This window comes from Cyprinodon variegatus, unplaced genomic scaffold, assembly GCF_000732505.1.
Source record: "Cyprinodon variegatus isolate N-32 unplaced genomic scaffold, C_variegatus-1.0 Scaffold221, whole genome shotgun sequence".
NCBI classification, from domain to species: domain Eukaryota; kingdom Metazoa; phylum Chordata; class Actinopteri; order Cyprinodontiformes; family Cyprinodontidae; genus Cyprinodon; species Cyprinodon variegatus.
The window spans coordinates 924329-946631 of record NW_015150674.1 but is presented as its reverse complement, the minus strand read 5'-3'; the positions used below and the strand labels follow the sequence as shown (position 1 = coordinate 946631).

Here is a 22303-nt window from a genome sequence, read left to right as displayed (position 1 = left end):
AGATTTTTTACAGTAAAAATGTACCTAATGTCTCTAACATAATTATTATGGCTTTTTTCTTTCTATTTAACATGGCACTTTTACTTCAAAACCCCTAAAATTTAATTGGTTCCTCTTGTATGAAGTTTAGAAGAAAAACAAAAAAAACCAAACAGGGCAAATATAATTAAGAAACGGCACTGAGAGACGAGCCCGGAGTCTCTGCCATCTCCTCTGAGTGTGTGTTTGTGCAGCCGGATGCTACATGCGTGCTTCACTGCTGCAGTACTGGCACAGGGCTGAGTGCTCGCACTCTGGTGGGGGACGTTATTATCAGTGAAGCTCTCATTGTGTCATCATGAAGCAGCTCCCTGTCCTGCTCTTACACTGATCCTTCTGTCTCTCTCCATGTTTCTAGCCCCTCACTGTCACTACAGCTTTGCTGAACACAGCAGAAAACATGGCTGACTTGATTGACGGCTACTGTCGTCTCGTCTCTGCGGTCACTCGCTCCTTCATTGTCAGAGTCCATAAAGGTATGTTAAATAACTACAGAATTTAGTATTTTTGTTGTTGTGCCTTTTTTTTTTTTTGGTTTGGTTTCAAAAAATGAAAGGAAAAAAAAAAGGTGTATTGTGTAAAACGCAGAACCCTCCAACAGATGTCATTGTCATACTGGGGAGCCCTGGTTTCTCACTATGAATGATAACCAGCCTTTATGCTTTATCCTTTTCTGCAAGTAGTGAAGGTTTAGAAGAACAACAGTCAAGTTTGGATTTTTGCTTTAGCTTGTTCACACTTGTTGCTGTGTTTTTTCCATCTTTGCAGAGGGAGACAGAGCTCTGCCTTCAATACCTAAGTGAGTACCCCGACTTTTTTATGGTTCAAATGCATCTCAGAGAAACATCCCAATTTTTCTGCTCATTTAAATGATTCTGGCTAATAAAAACATTAAATCTAGTGTCTAAAAAAAAAAATTAAGTAACTTAACACCAACAAATAGTTCTTTTAATATAAAAATGTTATGCTATATTATGGCCAAGGGTGTAATGAGAGAGAGAGTCCTGCCTCTAAAGCAGAGAGTTATTGACACCATCCATATTTTGTTGAGTAATAAAAGGGTGTGGCTAAAAAGCTCTCCATATAAAGATATAACTATTGCAAAAAAGTTAAGTTGAAGGAAAAGCTAGGGAATAAATTAATGCATACAGTGAAAAGGATAACAGCAGCCTCTGGGATTGTAAAGCCCCTTAAAGACTTACTGAAAGTGCCTCTAAAGTTGCACTTTGAATTAAATATTGTTTTAACTTAACATTTTTAAATGTTAAGTTAAAAAGTTGGAGTTAAATGTAAATTAAATTTGTTTTTTTTTTGTTGGCCATTTACTTCACCTAATCTTTAAAGCCATCTCTATAATTTTTTTTTATTTATAATGAAGACATAATGTTTGAGTTTATTTTTCCATCTTAATTTATTTTTTTTTATGTGTTCAACTCATTGAACAAGAATTTGAATAGACGAACTCCAATTTGGTTCATTTTACACCCTAGATTTAACCGTATCTCTGTTCACATTGTATGCAGTATTTTTAATGCAAGCTAACTCTCTGCTGCAGAGTTTCCAATCATGAGAAGCGGATGGAGAAGCGGATGGACGGAGTACGCACCCGGGCCGTTTGTGTGTCAGGTATAACATCCCTGCCAGTTGATTCACTTTTCCTTAAATGTCATGAATGAGCCAATCCCAGTTGCGTAAAGGGAGCATAGATATGTGTTTGATGCCAGAATCGTCCATATAGCCTTTTCTGTGTGTGCAGAGAACAGTCCTTGTCTCAGCAGATGTCTCCCTGGAGAGCTTTAGTCACTGCCACTCTGTTTCTGCTTTCTGACTCTCCCCTGACCTCTCACCCATTCACATTTACAGTTTAAAGTGAAACCACCCTGAATACCACAGAAAATGATTATTATGCTATAATTTTTTTTCTCCTGTTGACTATAAAGCTAAAACTTTGTTCTCTTTGCTCCTCTCTGTTTGTGTTTTATGCTGCTTGCGGCTTCTGCAGGTCACGTTAGTGGCGATGGTAAACTCATTATTTGTATTAAACGTCCTTTTAATTAGTAAAACAATAAACGGTCTGTGGATTTAGCGCTGTGTAAGTGTTAGCGGGATCTTTTCTGCCTCTGAGTGTTTTGGTGGCCTATGACTCAGACTGTTTTCATGCAGTTTGTTTCTGTGGAAAGGAAAACACTTTCAAGCCTCCCTTTCCTCTTGGTGGTCTCTCTCTGCATGTTTCCCTCACTATCTTACCACAAAGATTCATTCTCTGTGGGTACATATTAGTATCTAAAATGTCTTATTGAAAGGTACGTGGGAATCTCAGCAGATTTCTGATGTTTTTTCTCATTTTGCTAACAAATACGTATATGTATGTATGAGTAGACGTATAGTTGTGCTGCATGTTTTCCTTTGTGTTTAGTCAGGGATGTTTACCCTGAAGATGCAAAGTAGAAATACTATGTAGTTAAGTTCTGTTACTTTGTAACTAACCATTCAACATTTTTTTGGTTCTGGTTCCTAACTGGACTCTGATTATGCAGAAACAGATGACTATGCTGAGATCATAGATGAGGAGGACACCTACACCATGCCTTCAAGTAAGTAGACGTTCCTCTTAAATGTTACTGTTAAATATGATGTTTCTATATGATGATTTAGAGGTCTGGAACAAACAGGAGGAATACAGATATTTCTGTGTTGTATCGGAAGTAGTAAAACTTTCATTTTGAAAGTTTACGGTGGATTTATTTAACTTATTATGTATTGTTGAGATTTTAGGTTAGAATCTCATCAGTGATTCAGTAAAATCAGGAAATAACAATGTGATTTTAGCAACATTTAATTAGAACTTAAATTAATAATTTGTTCATCACTTTATAACTAACATGGGCTCAACTATTTTGAAGAGAAATCTGGGTCCTAACCAGTAACTACTGGCTTCAGATTTAAGAGGAAAACCACATTGTAAAATCTGCAGTCTGCTTTTTTAAGAGCTTTGACTGAATTAGGAATCGAAGAGGTAACCAGCAACAACAAAAACAGTAAAAACCACACAATGTGTACATGGAGATCAGATTCCACTTTTAAATTGCACATAGCCTTGTTGCTGGGGACGGCGGAAGCTGTGTTTATCTTTGTAGCCTAAATGGCAGATTAATGTGACTCCACTCAAAATTATGGAATGGTATCTATAGATGGAAACAAGTGCAGAATAAAAAACAGCGATTTAATCGGTTTTATAATAGAATTACTGGGAATCTTTTTTGTGTGAATATATCTAAACACTGCTTTTTCCTATATCAAATGCTGCTTGAGCTTCCCAAACACATGGATATGTAGGTTGGCCGTGTCCAGCCACTGTAAGTCTGACCTTTTAGGCTTTAGGTTTTGTCCCTAAATGTGGGCCATCTCCTGTATTTCTTTTTCTTCTCCTTACCTTCCACTGACTGCAGAGAAGCCTGTGGAGCTGGAGACACTTTCTATTCCAGATCCATCAAAGAAAGGTTTAATTTGGGGGAAAATTGTACATTTTCAGTATGCTTAATCTTCCAAACAGATTTATTGTCTGAGGCAACATAAAACTCAGCAGGGATGTGAAACTTTTGCACGCATATTGAATCACAGGTCTTAAAAACATCTATATAGATATAGATGATACAGGATGTCAAGGCTGCCAAAATGCGTGGACCTTGTTGATTTATCGCTTGTCCCACAAAAACGGCTCTGTTTTTTTTTCATCCATTTTTAAAGGGTCAAAACACAGTGGCTCTTGAATTGTCTCTTTTTAAACAGCTATCTACCTGTTTAAAAAAAGGTTACATATTGCATCGGATTAATAATTATTTTCTAAAAAGATATATGCTATGGTTTTAAAAGCTGGGCATCCTTTGCTTGAATATGTAGGGTATTATAATCTTTCCAGTTATCACTGTAGAAAGTTACTTCATCATGTAACTTTTGAAAAGGCGTATTATTGCTCCCACAAATTACCTTACACAATACTTTTATATTTGTACATTAAACTTTATATAAATGTCACTGTAAAACGAATAAAAAGCAGCTTCTTAATAACACATTGTTAGAATTATAGCCAACATTTTCAAGTAGCGTTCAAGCATCAAGTATCCTGCTGCTCTCTCCTTGGTGTTCAGACTCAAGTGTTACTTCTAGGTCAATAAGAGCTTGCTGTGGCTGCTGTGTACTGCCTGGCCCCTGGGCTTAGATGTTTGGTTCATGTCTGTTCATTGTTTAATGGACAACATTGAGAGGCAGAGATGGGTGAGTGCACTTTAAAACAACATGAGAGGGATCTGCTGGAATTTAAATTGAGAATAGTTTGCTAAATTCAAATAAATGTTCCCATTTAAACTGCCATAAAATGTTGTCCAAATATTGTAGACGTATTCATACAACCAGACATGGTTTTTGTTTAGCTTTTTCAAAAATCAATAGTTAATGTCTTCTACCAAAGTCTTCAAGGTTTAATCTTATAAACACCCAAATAGAAAGGTATAAAAATTATAGAAGTTAAAAAAACAAATACTTCCGGTGCAATACTCGAAATAAAGTTCATTGCTGCTTTAAAAGAGAATTACCAGGAAATGTGAACTGTTTTTTTTTTGGAAATGTGAACTGTTTTTTTTTTTTTTAAGTCTTCAATTGCAAAGTTTTTTTTTTTTTTTTTTGCTTCTTTTTCTTTAAATGTCAGAAATCCTTAGTACTATTATAATAAAAAGAAATGATCGTTTAAAGCAGGTTGATTTTATGTTCTCAAGCCTTAGAAGATAAATCGGCATGTCGTCCTCCCTCCTAACTCATGTGTCACTGTGATACTGGCCTAAATAATAAAATCTTTATACCTAACCCGTTTTCCCAGAATACTATGGACTAGATCAAGGTAATGATTGGAACCATGTCCATGACTCTTTGATTTGGTGGTTGTTGTGACCTTTTCATTTTTGCTTGCAAATGTAAAATAAGAATTGATATTTTGCCGTCTATGCCTTATTTCCCTCTTTTTGTTGATGTGTGGTTGTGATGTTAGTTATTCGCTGAGCTGGTCAGAGCTTAACAACTTGGATCCAGCCGTTGACCTTGTTTGCACTTTATAGGTTGAAGAAAAAAAGTGTTAGTATTAATATAATGGCAACTTAAGGTGATGTTAAATTGTGGCACTGTTGTGCAACAGCATAATATTAATAAAGTAATAAAATAATAAAGAAAATAAAATAATTATATAAGTTGATCAGGCTATTTTATTTAGAACATGCTCCATTATGGAAAGTTCAGCATGCAGAAAGTTTACATTTATCCATCAATTTAGACATGTGATAATGAGGCACCCAGACCAATAACCAACATAATGATACCATTATAGTGGCTTTAAAAGCAGTTATATTCTGGGTGCTATGGCCCATTTCCACATTTAGCACATTACCCCAGGCTTTTTTACTGCCTGAAAAGTCCCATTTAGACAGCAGTAATTTTTCTAAAAGAAGAGATTTCCTTAACTGGACATTTAGATCCTCATTTAATATTCATTTGATTATAACATGGTCAAAGTCAGGTCAGGCAGCTTACAGCAGCCTGACTTTCATTGTGTGAATCCTTGTTTTCTGCGAAAAAGAGTCATTTACATCAAAAGCCTTTTCAAGGTCCTTAGAAGTTCGTTTCTTCCTGCCGATGATTCGCTGTTGCACTGTCCACCTGACTTTATCAGTATTATAGATTAATTAGCTTATTAATTCTTGTTTTTATTTTAAGTGTCTGTCAGAGTTTTACATACACTCGTCATGGGCATGACTGCTTTGGTTTTGGGCTTTTATTTATGCATTTGAACTGTTTTAATTTCACAATGATACAGAATACAACTTAAATTAATTTTAAAAAGGAGAAAATGATGAACTTGTTTAAACTTAATGCCTTAAAAAAACATTGCCTTTAAAAAGGTATTTAAAAAGAGGGAAAAAAAAATTTAAAAATTAAAAGTTTTATTAGTCTACTTATCAAACAGTCCAATCAAGTTTTGTTTATTGCCTGATGGGTAAAAAGGTGACCTGTTTAAGGAAGCTTTACCATCTGCATTGAGGCATTGACTTTGCAGCAATCCCTCCTCCTGTTCTTGCATGTGGTGACTGTTGAGAGGAATAACAACTAGGTAACACTCTCTTACTCTTTTTATCTAAAATATTATTCAATACCTAGTTTTAACTGACTGGTATCTTGGCTTCAAATTGAGATTAAAGATATAATGTATTTATTTCTTATTGGGATTAAAGTCTTGGCCTCTCCAAAATTCTTGTCCTGCTGAAACCCTTTAAGGATTAAGCTTTAAACAGAAAGTTGTCGGTCTGAGTTTTGCATTTTATATAATTTCCCTCCTGCTGTGAAAGGTGCAACAGTACCGCTGGCAGTGAAACAGACCCTCAGCATGATGCTGTTCTTGAGTTTAAAAGCCTCACTTTAACAGCAAGCATTTTTCTTATTATTGTGAAAGAGTAGTTGTTTTGTTGTGCCTTAAAAACAGTCCTCTTGCATAGGTTTTGCATAAGTACCTGCAAAATTACAGTCATACTTAACCGAATTGGTCCTTTGGGGGGAAAAAAGGAACAGTTCAAATGGATTATTAAAAGTCAAGCTATTCATGACCACATCAGTGTGTGCAAATTTCTGACTCCCCCTGTACATTGAGTTTTATCGGCTGTTAGTCATCTGTGTTATGTGGCATGGTTCGCTGTGCATTCCTGGTATTGTTGTTGCATGCTGCTGAGAATAAGCTATGCCGCCTGTAATCAAATCCAAGCTTGTCAGAGTAAGAAACTTAAAAAAAAAAAAAGCTTTAAAAAAATATGAACAGAAAATACAAACCTGGGTCTCCAAATGATATAATTAATATTGCATTATTTAATTTATGTTCAGATATTGTTGGATTTTACCTTCAGTATAAATGCACTGCATAAACTGCTCTAACAAGCTTGGAAAGTGGAAGTTCTGTAATTAGATATTAGTGTGTATGACAATATTAATAATAATATAAAACCCCTTCTGTTTTCTTTTTGTGTCTGTATTGTTTATGTGTGCAAACTTCTGTAGCTCGGGACTATGAGATTCAGCGGGATTGCATTGAGTTGGGGCGCTGCATCGGTGAGGGTCAGTTCGGAGACGTCCATCAAGGAGTCTACATCAGCCAAGTACGTGTCCTCCATCTTCTTCAAAGTGATGGTGAAAATTTTTCATTTGCATTATTTGTGTAATAGCTGCATTTTTTTTTTTTTGTGCCACTTTTCCCTCGTTTTTTTCTTTTGTCTTATAAATAGCACTTAAAAGTGAAACGGTTTAATATATTTCTACAACAACTGTTGTTTATTTAATTTTGGTTAAGCTGAGTCACAGTAAAACAGTTAGCATGGCTTAGTGCTTCATAAATGTGAAAGACGTTTACATTTCAAATCCTAAAACAACTATAATGATTGTAGTATTACATCTAGGAGCTGCTAAGTGCATTCTTAAGTGCCAAGTGATGTACATTGACCAGATTTTAATATGTCTCAAATCAGGGGAATAATTGGGTCAAAACAAAATGTTGCTTTAAACTTTAGGATTAGAAAGATAGAAAAGTTTAATGTAACTTTTATTTATATCTTTTGATTGGTTCCAGGCCAAGTATACAGATACTTGCTCTTTAATAAGTCCTTGTTTGTTTTTTATCTGATTGCCTTTATTGTACAAGTGTCTCTTCTGATTCTTTTCTGGTTTATATCTGCTTCACACAGGAGAACCCAGCGTTATCTGTGGCAGTGAAGACGTGTAAAAACTCCACATCAGACAGTGTCAGGGAAAAATTTCTGCAGGAAGCATGTAAGATTCTTACTTGTTTACGCTTTAACCAGATAAAACCTCTGTGTAATTCCTAGTTACTAAGGGATAGCAACTATAAATACTCATCTGAATTTCCATGGCTGTTGCTCTCTATGCAGTGACAATGCGTCAGTTTGACCATCCTCACATAGTGAAGCTGATGGGAGTCATCACAGAGAATCCAGTGTGGATCATCATGGAGCTCTGCACGCTCGGGGAGGTACTGATCAAAGCATTCAGTGGCTTTTAATTTTCCTCAGAAGTTAAGTTGAGAAAATGAACGATGTGAGTGTTCGTTTCTGGTCCATCTGGTCTTAGATGGATTAAGATGTCCAAATCTGTACTGCATGCCTGACTCAGTTCAATATTTCAGTATTGCTAAATTACACATGGAACGCGCCACGTTTCAATTTTTCACTGTTATCAGCAAAGTAAACTGAGGTCTTTTTTTATTTTTTTTTTTTGGCAAAGACTTTTGGGCAAGAAAATGTTTTGTTAAAATAGAAAATTCCACCTCACAACAGTTTTTATTATTCCAGTCATATAAGAATGAGTCTCCTATTTAATGGATACATATTCTCTTGATAGACATCGGGGTTCTTGCTTGTATGGTACACAAACCATTGTAATCATTTAATAGTATTAAATGGACTGCATATTCTATCTAAATCCAGGTGACCGACAAAGATGCTGAACAGATGGATGGATGGATGGATGGATGGATGGATGGATGGATGGATGGATGGATGGATGGATGGATGGATGGATGGATGGAGTAAAAGAAAAACAAAAAGAGCTGTTTTTTTTTTTTTTATGAAAGCACTTATTATTTTGGGGTTAAAGGTCATCTCCATTGCCTGTAGGAAACTGAAATATTGCTGCTTTTCCAGCCTGTGTTCACTGGTTTTGAGCCTTACTGAACAGATTGTTGCTGATGGAGATCTGGGTTTGAATAGTTTAAAAAAAATCAAATGATCTGGTGTTATTATGGAAGATCACATCATTATACTCGCACAAAAACAACTTGGAAGTAATTCTGAATGTCTTATTAGCTGTTGTTTATGGTGAAGCTTCTTAAAAAGCAATAGCTGATTAATCTTTAAAGACATTTCAGTGACATATTTACTTTCATAATCACCTTTAAAAAAAATCTTTTCGAAGGAAAAAAGTGCTACTTTTTTGTTGAACCGATTCACCGTGGTCCCATATTTCTACATACAAAAAAAAAACATAAAAACCCTGGCATTTTCACAAGGAACTATATGCACTCAGAGGATCTCTCATTCTCACCTATATTTCTAGTCGTTTGTTTTGTTTCAGCTTTTTGTTTTGACCCTTTTCTGTGGTTTTCTCTCTGTCATCCACAGTTGAGGTCGTTCCTCCAGGTTAGGAAGTACAGTCTGGATCTGGCCACTCTCATCTTGTACTCTTTCCAGCTGAGCACAGCCCTGGCTTACCTGGAGAGCAAACGCTTCGTACACAGGTACAAAGAGTAGCATTGTAGTAATCCTATACTAAAGGCAATTCCCGAGGGACATAAGTCCTGTTTTACTGCTAAGCACCAGAACCCAAATATTTGGTTAAATATTGAAATGCATCTTTATAAAACTCTTCTATCTACCTAAGTTTGCTGCTGCTGTTGTTGTCCTCTTCAGGGATATTGCAGCACGAAATGTGTTGGTGTCCACAGTGGACTGTGTAAAACTGGGGGACTTTGGTCTTTCCAGATACATGGAGGACAGCTCGTATTATAAAGGTAACTAATTCAACTAAATCAACAGTTTGACGTTGTTGTTTTTTTTTTTTTCTCTATTGCTCTTTTGAGTCCATCTGAAAAAACTGTTCTTTGGTTATTAAGCCTTAAGTAAAAATCTAATTTCCTTCCTCTTTTGCAGCATCTAAAGGTAAATTGCCCATTAAATGGATGGCTCCAGAATCCATCAACTTCAGACGGTTCACTACAGCCAGTGATGTCTGGATGTTTGGTATGCTTAAAGCTGCTGTCTCCTCTTTTCTTTTTTCCAGTTTGAAGCTGTTAAATTTCACAGTTAGCTTGCCTTCACAGTCAGTCTCTTGGTGTCTTGTGCTCGTCAACAGGCGTCTGCATGTGGGAGATCCTGATGTACGGCATCAAGCCTTTCCAGGGCGTGAAGAACAACGACGTCATTGGCAGGATAGAGAACGGCGAGCGCCTTGCCATGCCCCCTCAGTGCCCCCCTACCCTTTACAGCCTAATGACGAAGTGTTGGTCCTACGATCCCAGCAAAAGGCCGCGCTTCAATGAACTTAAAACACAACTCAGGTACTGCATTCTGTTGGATTATCAAGTTTTTTTTCTCTGAATTATGCAGCTGAATGTTTAGCGTGTAGATAAGCACCGTCTAGGTAAATGTTTCTGCTGTGGGACGAGTCCTTTTATTGCTCGTAATGTTTGCCTATGATCAGCTGCATGGGAAAAACCTATTTGTTAACTGAAGGCGCTCTGATTCAGGACGCTTCTGTTGAGGGTCTGTTTGTGTTATTTGGAAGTTAAGCTCACTAAATGAAAATGATGTGCTGCATTTCCATTCTTTGCTCTTTAACATACTTGCTTTTGCTTGTTTGTTTTTTAAGTGAGTTGATGGCATTGGTTTTCCCTTTTTAAATTGTTGGCATTAAGTTAAAGCACATAGAGTCACAGATGAGTGCCTGAAAACTGCAACTTCTGTTATTGGGTAAAGGAAAAAAGAGGTGTTAAAAGTTATTATTGTTCTTCATAGAGGTTTTAAATTGAAGTCATCATAGGGCCATGAAAAGTCCCAAAGTCAATTTACAGAAACTTTGAGAAAATTGGTGTAATAGTGGTTGTCGTATGTCAAAGTACAGATTGGATTTTTTTGGGGGGTTTTTTTGGTAATAAAAAAGGATGATGAGTAATTGTTGATGCATCTGTATGAGCAACTGACCTTTATTAACGTTATTTCAGTCTCTCATCAAAGAGATTATAAGAAATTAAAAAGTTAGGAGTTGATCTTGGAGTTTTAAGTCGTCCTTTTCCGTCAGATGTCCTTTGAAATCAAAATTTACAAATTTTTCCAAAGATATGGTTATGGCGTAATGAGCAATTAGCTGCTGAGCAAAGAAACGCTGGAAATGTTTATGACTAAACCAAGCATCTGACATTCTCCTAACAGCAGGTGTCGCCCTCGGTCAGTGCAGTGTCAGAGATTAACATAAAGAAACTCTAAATATACTAAACTCTTTATGTATCTTAGATGTTTCTTGTTGAGATGAAGCCTGTCTCGCATGTTTTATCTAAACATTATAAGCTGTGCATATCATCTCTGTTATAGATTTAAAGCATTTGCGGTCTTATACAATAGTCAGAAATTATATGAGGTTTGTTTTTACCGCATTGTTGGTTTAGTTAATAAAGTTTAAAATATAATTTGGTCTCTCCAGCAATGGCAAAATGCTGATGTTTAACATTATTAAGGTTGTCCTTAAGAGGCTTATTATAAGTTAAAAACCCACTAGTTTCCTTTGTCTGTTTTCCATTTAATAACATTATGAAGGCACACGTGGCTCTTTTTTATAGCAGAATGGCATACAGAGGATTCTTGCTCAGGTTAAAGCTGACTGTAACTTGAAGAGTCTTTAAGTTGTCTGCAATAATCTTAAATCTTGGTGCTCAGGATTTACTCACTAAGCAGAAACACACAAACGGCACTGAACTGAGAGTATGTTTTAATGGCATTATCGCTGGAATAGTAACAAAGCTTTAGTGATGTTGGAGGTTTAATTATGAACCCTGGGACATGCTTTACCTTCATATGCAATGATGCATCAATGTTTTTTTTTTACTACATTTACCTGGAAATGAACCTTTTCAGTCCACATACCACATCCTATGCATGTTGTGAGATGTTTGGTAAACCCTACTCAGTGAGCTGCATAGTAACTCTTTACAGGAAAAGGGAAACATGTTTGTGACTCAAATACTGTCACAAGGTACAGAAAACTTAAAAAAAAAAGTTTGTCAGGCTACAAACTACTCGACCAAAGCCTAGCATGACAGCAGTTATTATATTTAGATATGATTTAAAATGAATAACAGACTTGATGTCAAAGCCTGACTCACCTTTGTCACTGTTTGATCATCAGACTTTTTTTTTAAATAATGATTTGCTAAGTACTTAACTGTTCTCTGCTACCTTAAAAATGCATGCAATCCTCAAAAATTCTCACTTACCCTCTAAATAGTGTTTAGAAATCCATAAAAGGGACTATGCCTGAAATTAGCAGTGGGTTGATGAGGGTTAATTGCCCCCTAACTGATTACTTCCAATCTAGTTCCAAAATGTTTAAGCTGCAGAAATATTAAGTCATAATACATTTTTATTGCTTTATATTTTGTTTTTTTTTAGGATACACATCTAACTGGATATTTGGAGCAATACTCTGTACCTACCAGACTAACTTTATTATGTTTATTTGATATGACTCATCCATCTTTTTGTTGATAACATTTATTATCGCCCTTCCAGTTAAAGTTCCTCTTAAACATTATAGTTTCAGCTGCTTTATGTGGACCAGGTCACATGGCCACCAAGCTGCAGAAACCAGTCTGAAAACTTTTTCCTGGATGTCTTGAAAACTTGTTAAAAGAAAAACTTATTACAAAAATATATATATATATTATGTTGTATTATATTTATGGTTTTTATAGATCAATAAAACAAATGCCCAGTCTAAATCAGATATTGCACAAGAATTAACCTTTTTTTTCTTAAATTGGTAAATGTAAGGTAATTGGTAAATCTGAAAAATTCTTACCACTATTGATGCAGAAGGAGCAGAACAATTTAACAGAGGATCATAAAGTCAGTGTTTTCAGTACTTGTGGTTTTAGAATGTCTTGCTTGGGACCCCGATCTTTGCTGCTGCTAATATTTTTCTATAGGCAGTCTTGGATGCAGTGCAGTGAGAGCTGAGCTTTTCCAGCCACAATTAGTCAACGAGTAAACATATCTATGGCATGTAAAGACCTGCAGTTTTTGGAAATGATCTATCATCTGTGCCACTTCTCTAATGGGAAATGAAATAAGGAAATGTCTGTCTTGAGAAATTCAAAGTGAAATGTTTGTATTTTTTTTTTTTTTATATTTACTTTATTCCAGGTGGTTTTGGACCATTTCAATAAATTGCTGGATAAAAAGTATTATTAGCTTTTTAGTCTCGCACAGTGAAGCTGAATATTAAAAAAAAGATGTTTTCCTGTTTTTTGGAGCTTTTTGTTATATTTTGTCAAACCTGGGAACATGCTTCTCATTTAAGCTGCATCTTTCTATGTTGCTACTTAAGTCCAGGAGTGCACCGTATTCAGATAATATGTTGCTTTGTTTTGGATTTTTTTTCTCATTGTGTGCTAAAAAGCATAGGTAGGTTAATTTGGGGGTAAAATGAGATATTCTGTAAAGTATGATTATTTTTTATATTGTTGCTATCTGAAGCATGTTGTTACTGTACAGTACCTTCTGAATATTATGGGGTATGAATCTGCTGAAGCGACAACACATCCTGATGCTGTTATTATTTCCTTTGGCAGACACATTCTCCTATTTCCTTATTTTCTATAGGATACAGAAACAGGAAAAAAAGAAGTGCATTCTGAACTCACCGTGTTTTATATTTTTGTTTAAAAAGGCGCGTTACTCACGCCTGCAATTCTGCCTCCTTTTCCCAAAAATAGACTCTTAACTTTCTGCATCTAATCTCCTGCTCCACACTTTTTTCTTTTCTCTTTAGCTTACTGTGTGTCTTTGGTCTGTTTCTCCTTGATTTTACTGTAAATTAGATGCAGACCTCCCCTTTTACTGACATCTTCTCTCTAATATAACATTAGGCATTTGACTCGTTTTTATTTTCTGTCCGAGTAAAAGGAAAAACTGAGGATGAGGTGTTTTGCGTTTGGGCTACGTTTGCAGCTTGTTCTGGTGAAATCACTCTGTATTCCTGATATGTCCACTTGAGAACAACTTAAAAGGGATCATGTTTATTGTGGTCTGGCTGAAATTCTGAGAAGATTGTATTCTCTGGCTGTACTCTCCAAACATGCTGCGCTCAGCAGATACCACAATAATCTTTGGTGCTAGGCTGACGTGTGTGTCGGGTGTTTTAACACTTGCTGTCTGCCAATAGTTAGAACTTAACAGGGAACAGAAACCAAGATCATGTAACTATGCAGATCACACTCTAATGACCAAACATTGCCAATTCATTGGTGGAAGCAATGGATAAACATTTACTAAGTGCAAAGCAATTTTCCTAATCTTAAACTCAACTTTGGCTGCAGTCTCTTTTAGTATTTCTGAGAGGCAGGTGGAAAACAGACACTCAAAAATGCAAGAGTGGCGTGAGATTCTGTGCAGATGTAAACATGTATGCACCTTGAATTAACAATATGTTAATGAAGAAAAAAATGACCTATAGGCAGCACAGGTTAATGCAGCTGGACGGCAATCTCTTTACTATGTATCTCTTCACAACAGATATTCTTTTTCTCTCTGCTTAATAAAACATAAACACACACTAAGCAAGGTTGTGTTCATTTTCTTTTACTTTTTTTCTTAGCTCTTTTAGAATGGCTAAAAGTTTTNAAAAGCATAGGTAGGTTAATTTGGGGGTAAAATGAGATATTCTGTAAAGTATGATTATTTTTTATATTGTTGCTATCTGAAGCATGTTGTTACTGTACAGTACCTTCTGAATATTATGGGGTATGAATCTGCTGAAGCGGCAACGCATCCAGATGCTGTTATTATTTCCTTTGGCAGACACATTCTCCTATTTCCTTCTCACTTCCTTCTTTTCTATAGGATACAGAAACAGGAAAAAAGAAGTGCATTCTGAACTCACCGTGTTTTATATTTTTGTTTAAAAAGGCGCGTTACTCACGCCTGCAATTCTGCCTCCTTTTCCCAAAAATAGACTCTTAACTTTCTGCATCTAATCTCCTGCTCCACACTTTTTTCTTTTCTCTTTAGCTTATTGTGTGTTTTTGGTCTGTTTCTCCTTGATTTTACTGTAAATTAGATACAGACCTCCCCCTTTACTAACATCTACTCTCTAATATAACATTAGACATTTTATTTTCTGTCAGAGTAAAAGGAAAAACTGAGGATGAGGTGTTTTGCGTTTGGGCTACGTTTGCAGCTTGTTCTGGTGAAATCACTCTGTATTCCTGATATGTCCACTTGAGAACAACTTAAAAGGGATCATGTTTATTGTGGTCTGGCTGAAATTCTGAGAAGATTGTATTCTCTGGCTGTACTCTCCAAACATGCTGCGCTCAGCAGATACCACAATAATCTTTGGTGCTAGGCTGACGTGTGTGTCGGGTGTTTTAACACTTGCTGTCTGCCAATAGTTAGAACTTAACAGGGAACAGAAACCAAGATCATGTAACTATGCAGATCACACTCTAATGACCAAACATTGCCAATTCATTGGTGGAAGCAATGGATAAACATTTACTAAGTGCAAAGCAATTTTCCTAATCTTAAACTCAACTTTGGCTGCAGTCTCTTTTAGTATTTCTGAGAGGCAGGTGGAAAACAGACACTCAAAAATGCAAGAGTGGCGTGAGATTCTGTGCAGATGTAAACATGTATGCACCTTGAATTAACAATATGTTAATGAAGAAAAAAATGACCTATAGGCAGCACAGGTTAATGCAGCTGGACGGCAATCTCTTTACTATGTATCTCTTCACAACAGATATTCTTTTTCTCTCTGCTTAATAAAACATAAACACACACTAAGCAAGGTTGTGTTCATTTTCTTTTACTTTTTTTCTTAGCTCTTTTAGAATGGCTAAAAGTTTTTTTTTATTTTTATAATCGTTATAGTCTCCATCTCCATGACTTTAAACCTCTTCTTTCTTTTACGGCCACTCCCATAATCTGCTCCTTTATGGGTTGAACCAAAGCGGTTTGCAGGTCTTAGTCCTCCTAACAAACCCACTTCATGCATGTACTAAAAAAAAAAAAAAAAAAAAATTATTTAAAGAAAACTACCGGTACATAGATTTTTATTTCCCGCCAAAGTTTTTTTTTTTTTTTTGATGTTTTATGGCATAGATTAGAGACAGAAGATTTTTAGTTTGAAATTATGATTTAAATTGGTATTAAAATGAGTCATTTTTTAATTTTATTTCTCCATTGTAACCGATGACTTATTAAAGGCAGTCAATGGTCTGACAGTGTTGGATTACAAAGGATTAGAGAAGTTTATGATCTGACAAAGACTAGAAGAACACTCTGTTCCTCGTTGTTTTTTGGTCTTTCACAGACTCCTTAGTTTGGTTTTCCTCTTTATTTAGCTTTATAATCTGGCTTTTATGCAGCGATAGTTGATTTTAATTGATTGGTGTTTTTATTTACCAAACTGATTTAAATTGAATATATCTGTATAGCTGCCATGCTGACGCTAATTTAGAAACCTCCAAGTCTTTCAGATATGTTGAACCACTTGTGGAAAACCCTAAAACTGAGCAGTCAGGTCAGCCCACCCTGAGTCAACAAACTGACCTGAAGCCTTGTTATTCCAGGTGCCTGTGGGCTGTAGATGGGAGCGGGGCGGCGGGGTGGGGGTGGCTGTGTGTGGTAACGCTGCCAGGTGCTGCTGATGGTATCATCATCATGTGTGGGTTTTAGAAGGTGAATAAAGAGAAGCTGACCTGTTATATTTTTTGATGTGCAAATCAGCCTGTGGAAATAACACCTGGATGAACATGTTGAGCACAAAGAAATTACATAATATTCTTCTGATCTGTAAAAACACACACATGACCTACAGAAACCCTCTCTTTCTTTATTTAGTTTTATTGGCTAAAGAGTTTTCATTATTAGATCAGACAATACAGTTATATTTGAACAGTGTCGTTCCAGGGGTAACATTAGTGGAAGCCTACTGGAATAAACCCTCGGTAGACATTTTTATTGTTTGTAAAGTAAAAAAAAAATGATAAATGGGATCTTCTAGTTGGTTAAATTCTTCATGTCTAATTATAGACAATTGTACTGATTATTTTAGAATAACTCATGCATTCAGTGCCGTTTAGCTAAAATGCTGCCTTGTGATTTAGTTGCACTAAATCGAGTGACTTGAGTTCTGATGGGATGGAAGAAAAGGCTGGACAGGAGATGAACTAGGACAGGTGGTGCAGCACACAAATACGCAGGAGGAGACAATTGGACCAGCGGGCTGCTAGAAATATCTCGCTCCCTTTGTGAGAGTAGGTGGATGGCATGAGTCTGTATCAATGGTCGGTTTGTGGGTAGAGTTGTCGGGTAGAACTCCTTTCGTCTGAGGGTTTGAGGTACTTTAGGTTCAGTTTTCCTGGAACGAAGTTACTGTGACTAATTTAAACTGAGCACGTTTCTTCATGTGGCCTGAAATAGCTGGATAAGACGGCGTGGGATGTTTCTTCATTTGACGGGAATCAGTGAGTTCTTGAGTAATTTTCCTGACAGACTTACTGCTGCAGCTTACATGGAAGTTTACTTGTACTCAAAGCACAGAAGCCTTATCGGTTGTCAGCTTATGTTGAGTGAGGAACTGTGACTGTAAGGAAGTTGTTGCTGCATCACAACAGAGATCCTGGAAGTGCTGCAAATGAAACTTGAATTCTGAATTTAAATCCAGTACTGTAGTGTACTTTTCTTTAAGAGATGTATATGTGACGTAGATGGGGATGCACAGATGTACATGTATAGATATTTGATATTATATATATTTTTTATTGTTTTGCTTATTAGAAATAACACATTTCTATCATAGGAATAATTTAGAAGCTGGTTTTATCTCCTCTGGCAGAAATAACGTGACTGAAACACCTCCAATAGTAGACTTAATTTCTGGCATCCGTCTGAGCAAAGTTTGCCCCCCTCTTGCATAAGCGGCCTGTTTCAAGTTGCCCCACAGGGTCTCAGAAATATCCAGACCTGGGCTGTAACCAGAACTTTCTGCTCTTGAACATCTGTGACGTTTTAGGTCATTATCCTGTCTTTTTATTTTTTCGTTTCAGTGTTCTGTTTTTTTTTGTTTTTTTTGTTTTTTTACATAATATCTATTATTTCCCTGGAATTTACGAGGGTTTTAAATAATGAATATACCTATCCTATGACAGTATAGCATAGCCAAACCATAACACTTCCTCCTCCTTGCTACACAGTAGGTGGGAGGTTCTTTTCATGGTCATTAATAATAATTAACTATTTTGGAGACTTCTTTTAGCATCTAGCTGATGATGTTGCTGTGATGACCAGACCTGGGTTTGTTGGCAGAAGTTATATTTCCAAGCTAGAATTTGCATTTCATTTTAATGTTCCCTATTCTAATGTTTTTGTTCCAACAGCATATTATAAGATTGCAAAGTTTCTGTATTGGAATCTGAGAATTAATCAATTAAAGTAAAATTATCTGTTTAGAAAATTTTAAACTGTTTCCTTCTGCTCTAATTTACATGCAGTGTATCTGATCATCTATACTGTGTTTAGGTGATCAGATGCCTTGTGTTTGTTAAATGCCTTCATTTATTTTTCCTCTTTGCTTCCAGCACTATATTAGAGGAGGAGAAGATCCAGCAGAAAGAGAGGAGCAGGATGGAGATGAGGCGGCAGGTCACCGTCTCTTGGGACTCAGGAGGGTGTGATGAAGCTCCACCTAAAGTAAGACGCCGACATATGCTGTGTGTGATATACCTGTTGTTCTTGAGCAAAGCTCCTGATTTTGCAAGCTTTATCTCAGAGAACTGAACTGTAATTATTTGTTTTTGTACTTTACGGTTTTAATGATGGATTTATATTTAGCAATAACAGTTTTCAGTTTTAAACTCCATAATGATCCCCTCACACCTGGCCTCTCACTGCTTCACCTCATACTTTGCTGCTCCAGCTGCTTTACCCTAACCTACTTCAGCATCTCTTTACTTCTTCATGGGTTGCTTCTGAAGCCAAATCCTTTGTAAAGTGAGTTAGTCAGCTGGTTCTTTACATATTTAGCCATGTTCTTACGAGGACTCAGCTTGTTATTTTCACCAACATGTCTATGCTTTGATCCACCCCGCATCTCTTCTGCCTGCACCTCTCTGCTTTTCATGGCTCCATTTATTTCCCCTCCCACCTGCTCTACCTTTGTCTCTCTGTTTGCAGCCCAGCCACCGTCCGTCCCTGCACCCCACCTTCAGTCTGGATTGTATTTCTGCTCCTTCTCTTCATCACTACCAACAAAAGCAGTGCTTTGCCTCACAGCTTTCCCTCTGCATTGGAAACCCTCATCCATCATCTCCCTCCTCTTCCTCACACCCACCTGCTCCTCCTCTCTCCTCACTACCTTTGACGTTTCCTCATCACTTTTTCTCTTCTACCAGCTTAGGGCCTGACTCGTCTCTACTTCACTATAAAAGCTCTTTGTCTAAGGAAAAGTTAAAAGCTGAATTGAATGTTTCTCCTTTATGGTTTCCCCAAACCAATGCTGATGTCTGCCTTTCACCTGACACACACTCATGGATCCCATCCACTGAGAGCCTCCAGAAGAATGCCCCAACTAACAGCAACCACTCCTCTCCTTGGCGTCCAGTACTTTCCCACTCCAATCCAACTTTTGACTGGCTGCACCACAGCTCCCCGTCTAGTCCTGAAGCTTTGCCGTTCCCCAGCTTTGACCCTGAATCCCAGACTAATCCTAGCATCACTGACCCCCAGACAGGGTACACTGCTGTGCAGTCAGGTTGGAGCTCCCAGCTCATCCCTTCCCACACTGAGAATGTCTTCCCAGTGTCCTGTTATCTATCATCCACCAGCCCTTGCTCTCCCAGTCCAACGTCCAGCTTCCCTGTTGCCCCCCACATGCTGTTAGCTATCCCGTCTTCTAAAGGAGCTTTTCCCAGACCATTTCAGGCAGGTGGTGAGCTTTTTAGGTCAACTAGAGAGTTTTTTAAATAACAAAACCAATCCATGTGTGTTTTTGAGTTTGAAAAATATCTAAAAGAGACATTTATTCCATTTTACAATTTATGATTGTGTCACTTAGTAATATTTAAGGTGACAAATTGGAAACAAAAAAAAAACACTACCAGACATAAAGTACTGAATAACTAGTTGTCCGTTTGTAGATTTTGGAAACTCTACTAGGTTTATATCAATTTTAGAAATTGTTTAAGATTAGCTCTCTATGTATGCACCTTGAAGCTTTTTCTCCGGTTCTTTTTCCTGAAAAGAGATCACTTGGGACAAACTCTTTAAAAAAAAAAAATGATAAAGAAAGTATTTGTCTTTCTTTAAATTTTACTTCTTTATTTCTATTTATCTATAAAATTCATTGTTTCCTATTTGACTCCAATGTATGGAGGACCAATTCTGCCATATCTAAAAACAAATGCAAAAATAAATAAATGCTCAATAAATAAATAAGCATACAATTAATTGCCCCTAAAAATTTAATAAACAAATTAATATAGGTAGAAATTTAATTATACAGTGAGACAAATGTATGAATCTCTTTTAATTAGCTTCTTTATTTATTCGCCTTTGTAATAATTACCTTATTTATTTATTGAAGGAAGTTGAACCTCTAAGACGCATCCCTTCCTAATTTGCATAATGAGGCAGAAATGCATACAGAAAAGTTAAAAACAACAGGCAGAAATAAATAGCGTTGAAGAGATAAATAGGGTAAAAAAATACAAAGGAAAAATAAAACGGACAAAAATATTATCACATGCATGTGAAATTAATACTTAAAAAATAAGTAATAAATAAAGTTGGAGCTTATAACGGACAATAAATAAATAAGGTAATTATTACAAAGGCGAATAAATAAAGCTAATTAAAAGAGATATATACATTTGTCTCTGTATAATTTAATTTCTACCTACATTTGTTTATTGTATTTTTTGGGGCAATTAATTGTATGGTTATTTACTTATTGAGCATTTATTTATTTTTGTATTTATTTTTAGATATGGCAGAGTTGGTTCTCCATACCAAACCTGCTCACCAGCAATAATTACAATAATTATAACATAAGACACTGTAAGCTTTATTTCCTGACTTATGAGATTATTTTAATGCTACAATTCAAGTCTCGAAATGGAAAAAGGCTGCAGCGCTTTGTGGCTCATTGTTGATTTTGTATAATCAGCCTCATCAACAACGATGTGTTTTCTCCTCATTAACCAACCAGCTAAGTCCTCTCCACCTGTTTTTTTTTGTTTTTGTTTTACTCCTTATTTATCAGACACATGCAGCTAAAATGATCTGTCCATTGTGATCCATATTTATATCTGTGTCAGATTCTTGGTCAGATTGCTGTGGCCTATTTCTGGCTTGTTGAGGATGCTTGTGATGAACCCTAAATCCGCTGTGCTTATTTAACACACATGAAACATCCAAGCACAAATCAGCTGAGTTAAACTGGTATGATATAGATTTACCAGGAAAGTGATTGTTTTTCCAAGATGGCTGAGGGAAAAGAAAAACAATATGAGTTGTTTTCTGTTAGGCTTCTGCTTGGCTTAAAGTGGAAGCCATCACAGCCTTCTCCAGCTCAAACCGGCCATGATGGGTCCTTGTTTTAGAGCTCCTAGTGCATGTTTGCCTGGCTCTCTGTTGCTCTTGGCGGTGATGGATGTGTCTGTGTTGAAGTCGACTAGCTGTCCCCTTGAGAGATGCATGAAGTAAAACAAAACCTTAATTACACTTCTGCTTCTCAGCATTCCTAAAAGATTTGTAAAGAGTTACACAACCATGTGCCGGTTTTAGGGCATGTTTGGTGCAATGAAAGGTTCATAAAACACAGGAATCCAACTTAGCAGCCTTTAAGACCATGCTGCTTTTAAATCACTTCATTCTGCAAAGCCCATGAGGCAAATTTATGCATGTTTTTATGCTGTGTTGAATTTTTCAATGGTCTGTTAGGATTTATCTTCAACATTTTCAAATGTTTTCTTTTCTTTTACACGCACAAACTTAAAATTCCCAGACAGATTTATTTCACTGTACTTTCGTTGACTTATTGCTGAAAACTGCTGCTGGTTGCAAGCAAAGAAGAAGCAGACGGAGGCAGCTGTGAATGTCCAACAGTTCAAAGCTGTTGCTGTTACTTATGTTTTTAGTGTTGCAGCTTAGGCAATCCTAGAGCTGAAGTTAAATGGATCCTAAATTATTAGAATTTTTTATGTATCCCTCTGATGTGAGTTCAGACTGGCTTTGGTCACCCTGTTTGTCTTTATTGTCTAAGCTGCCTCCCTGAGAAATAACACTGACAAATAAGTCAGGTCTTAAAATATGAAGCTATTTTACAGATTTTGAGACATTAAATCCACACAGTTGAACTTATGTTATCATTTAATGGGATAGCCAATTTC

At 36.5% G+C, this 22303-nt stretch overlaps 1 protein-coding gene across 10 annotated transcripts in view; it reads left to right on the top strand.

Moving 5' to 3' along the window:
- Window positions 1–22303, top strand: part of LOC107088538 (focal adhesion kinase 1-like) — a 78268-nt gene that overhangs the window by 37858 nt on the left and 18107 nt on the right. For 6 of the 10 annotated variants that reach the window (XM_015380777.1, XM_015380778.1, XM_015380781.1 and 3 more), the window contains exons 12-25: window positions 398–515; window positions 808–838; window positions 1595–1665; window positions 2042–2059; window positions 2577–2633; window positions 4913–4933; window positions 7129–7226; window positions 7809–7893; window positions 8013–8113; window positions 9261–9376; window positions 9549–9649; window positions 9789–9878; window positions 9991–10195; window positions 18494–18605. In XM_015380777.1, coding sequence (XP_015236263.1) covers window positions 398–515; window positions 808–838; window positions 1595–1665; window positions 2042–2059; window positions 2577–2633; window positions 4913–4933; window positions 7129–7226; window positions 7809–7893; window positions 8013–8113; window positions 9261–9376; window positions 9549–9649; window positions 9789–9878; window positions 9991–10195; window positions 18494–18605 — 1224 coding nt within the window. The remainder of the gene's footprint in view (window positions 1–397; window positions 516–807; window positions 839–1594; window positions 1666–2041; window positions 2060–2576; window positions 2634–4912; window positions 4934–7128; window positions 7227–7808; window positions 7894–8012; window positions 8114–9260; window positions 9377–9548; window positions 9650–9788; window positions 9879–9990; window positions 10196–18493; window positions 18606–22303) is intronic. The other 4 variants (XM_015380782.1, XM_015380776.1, XM_015380774.1 and 1 more) reach the window with 3 other exon arrangements.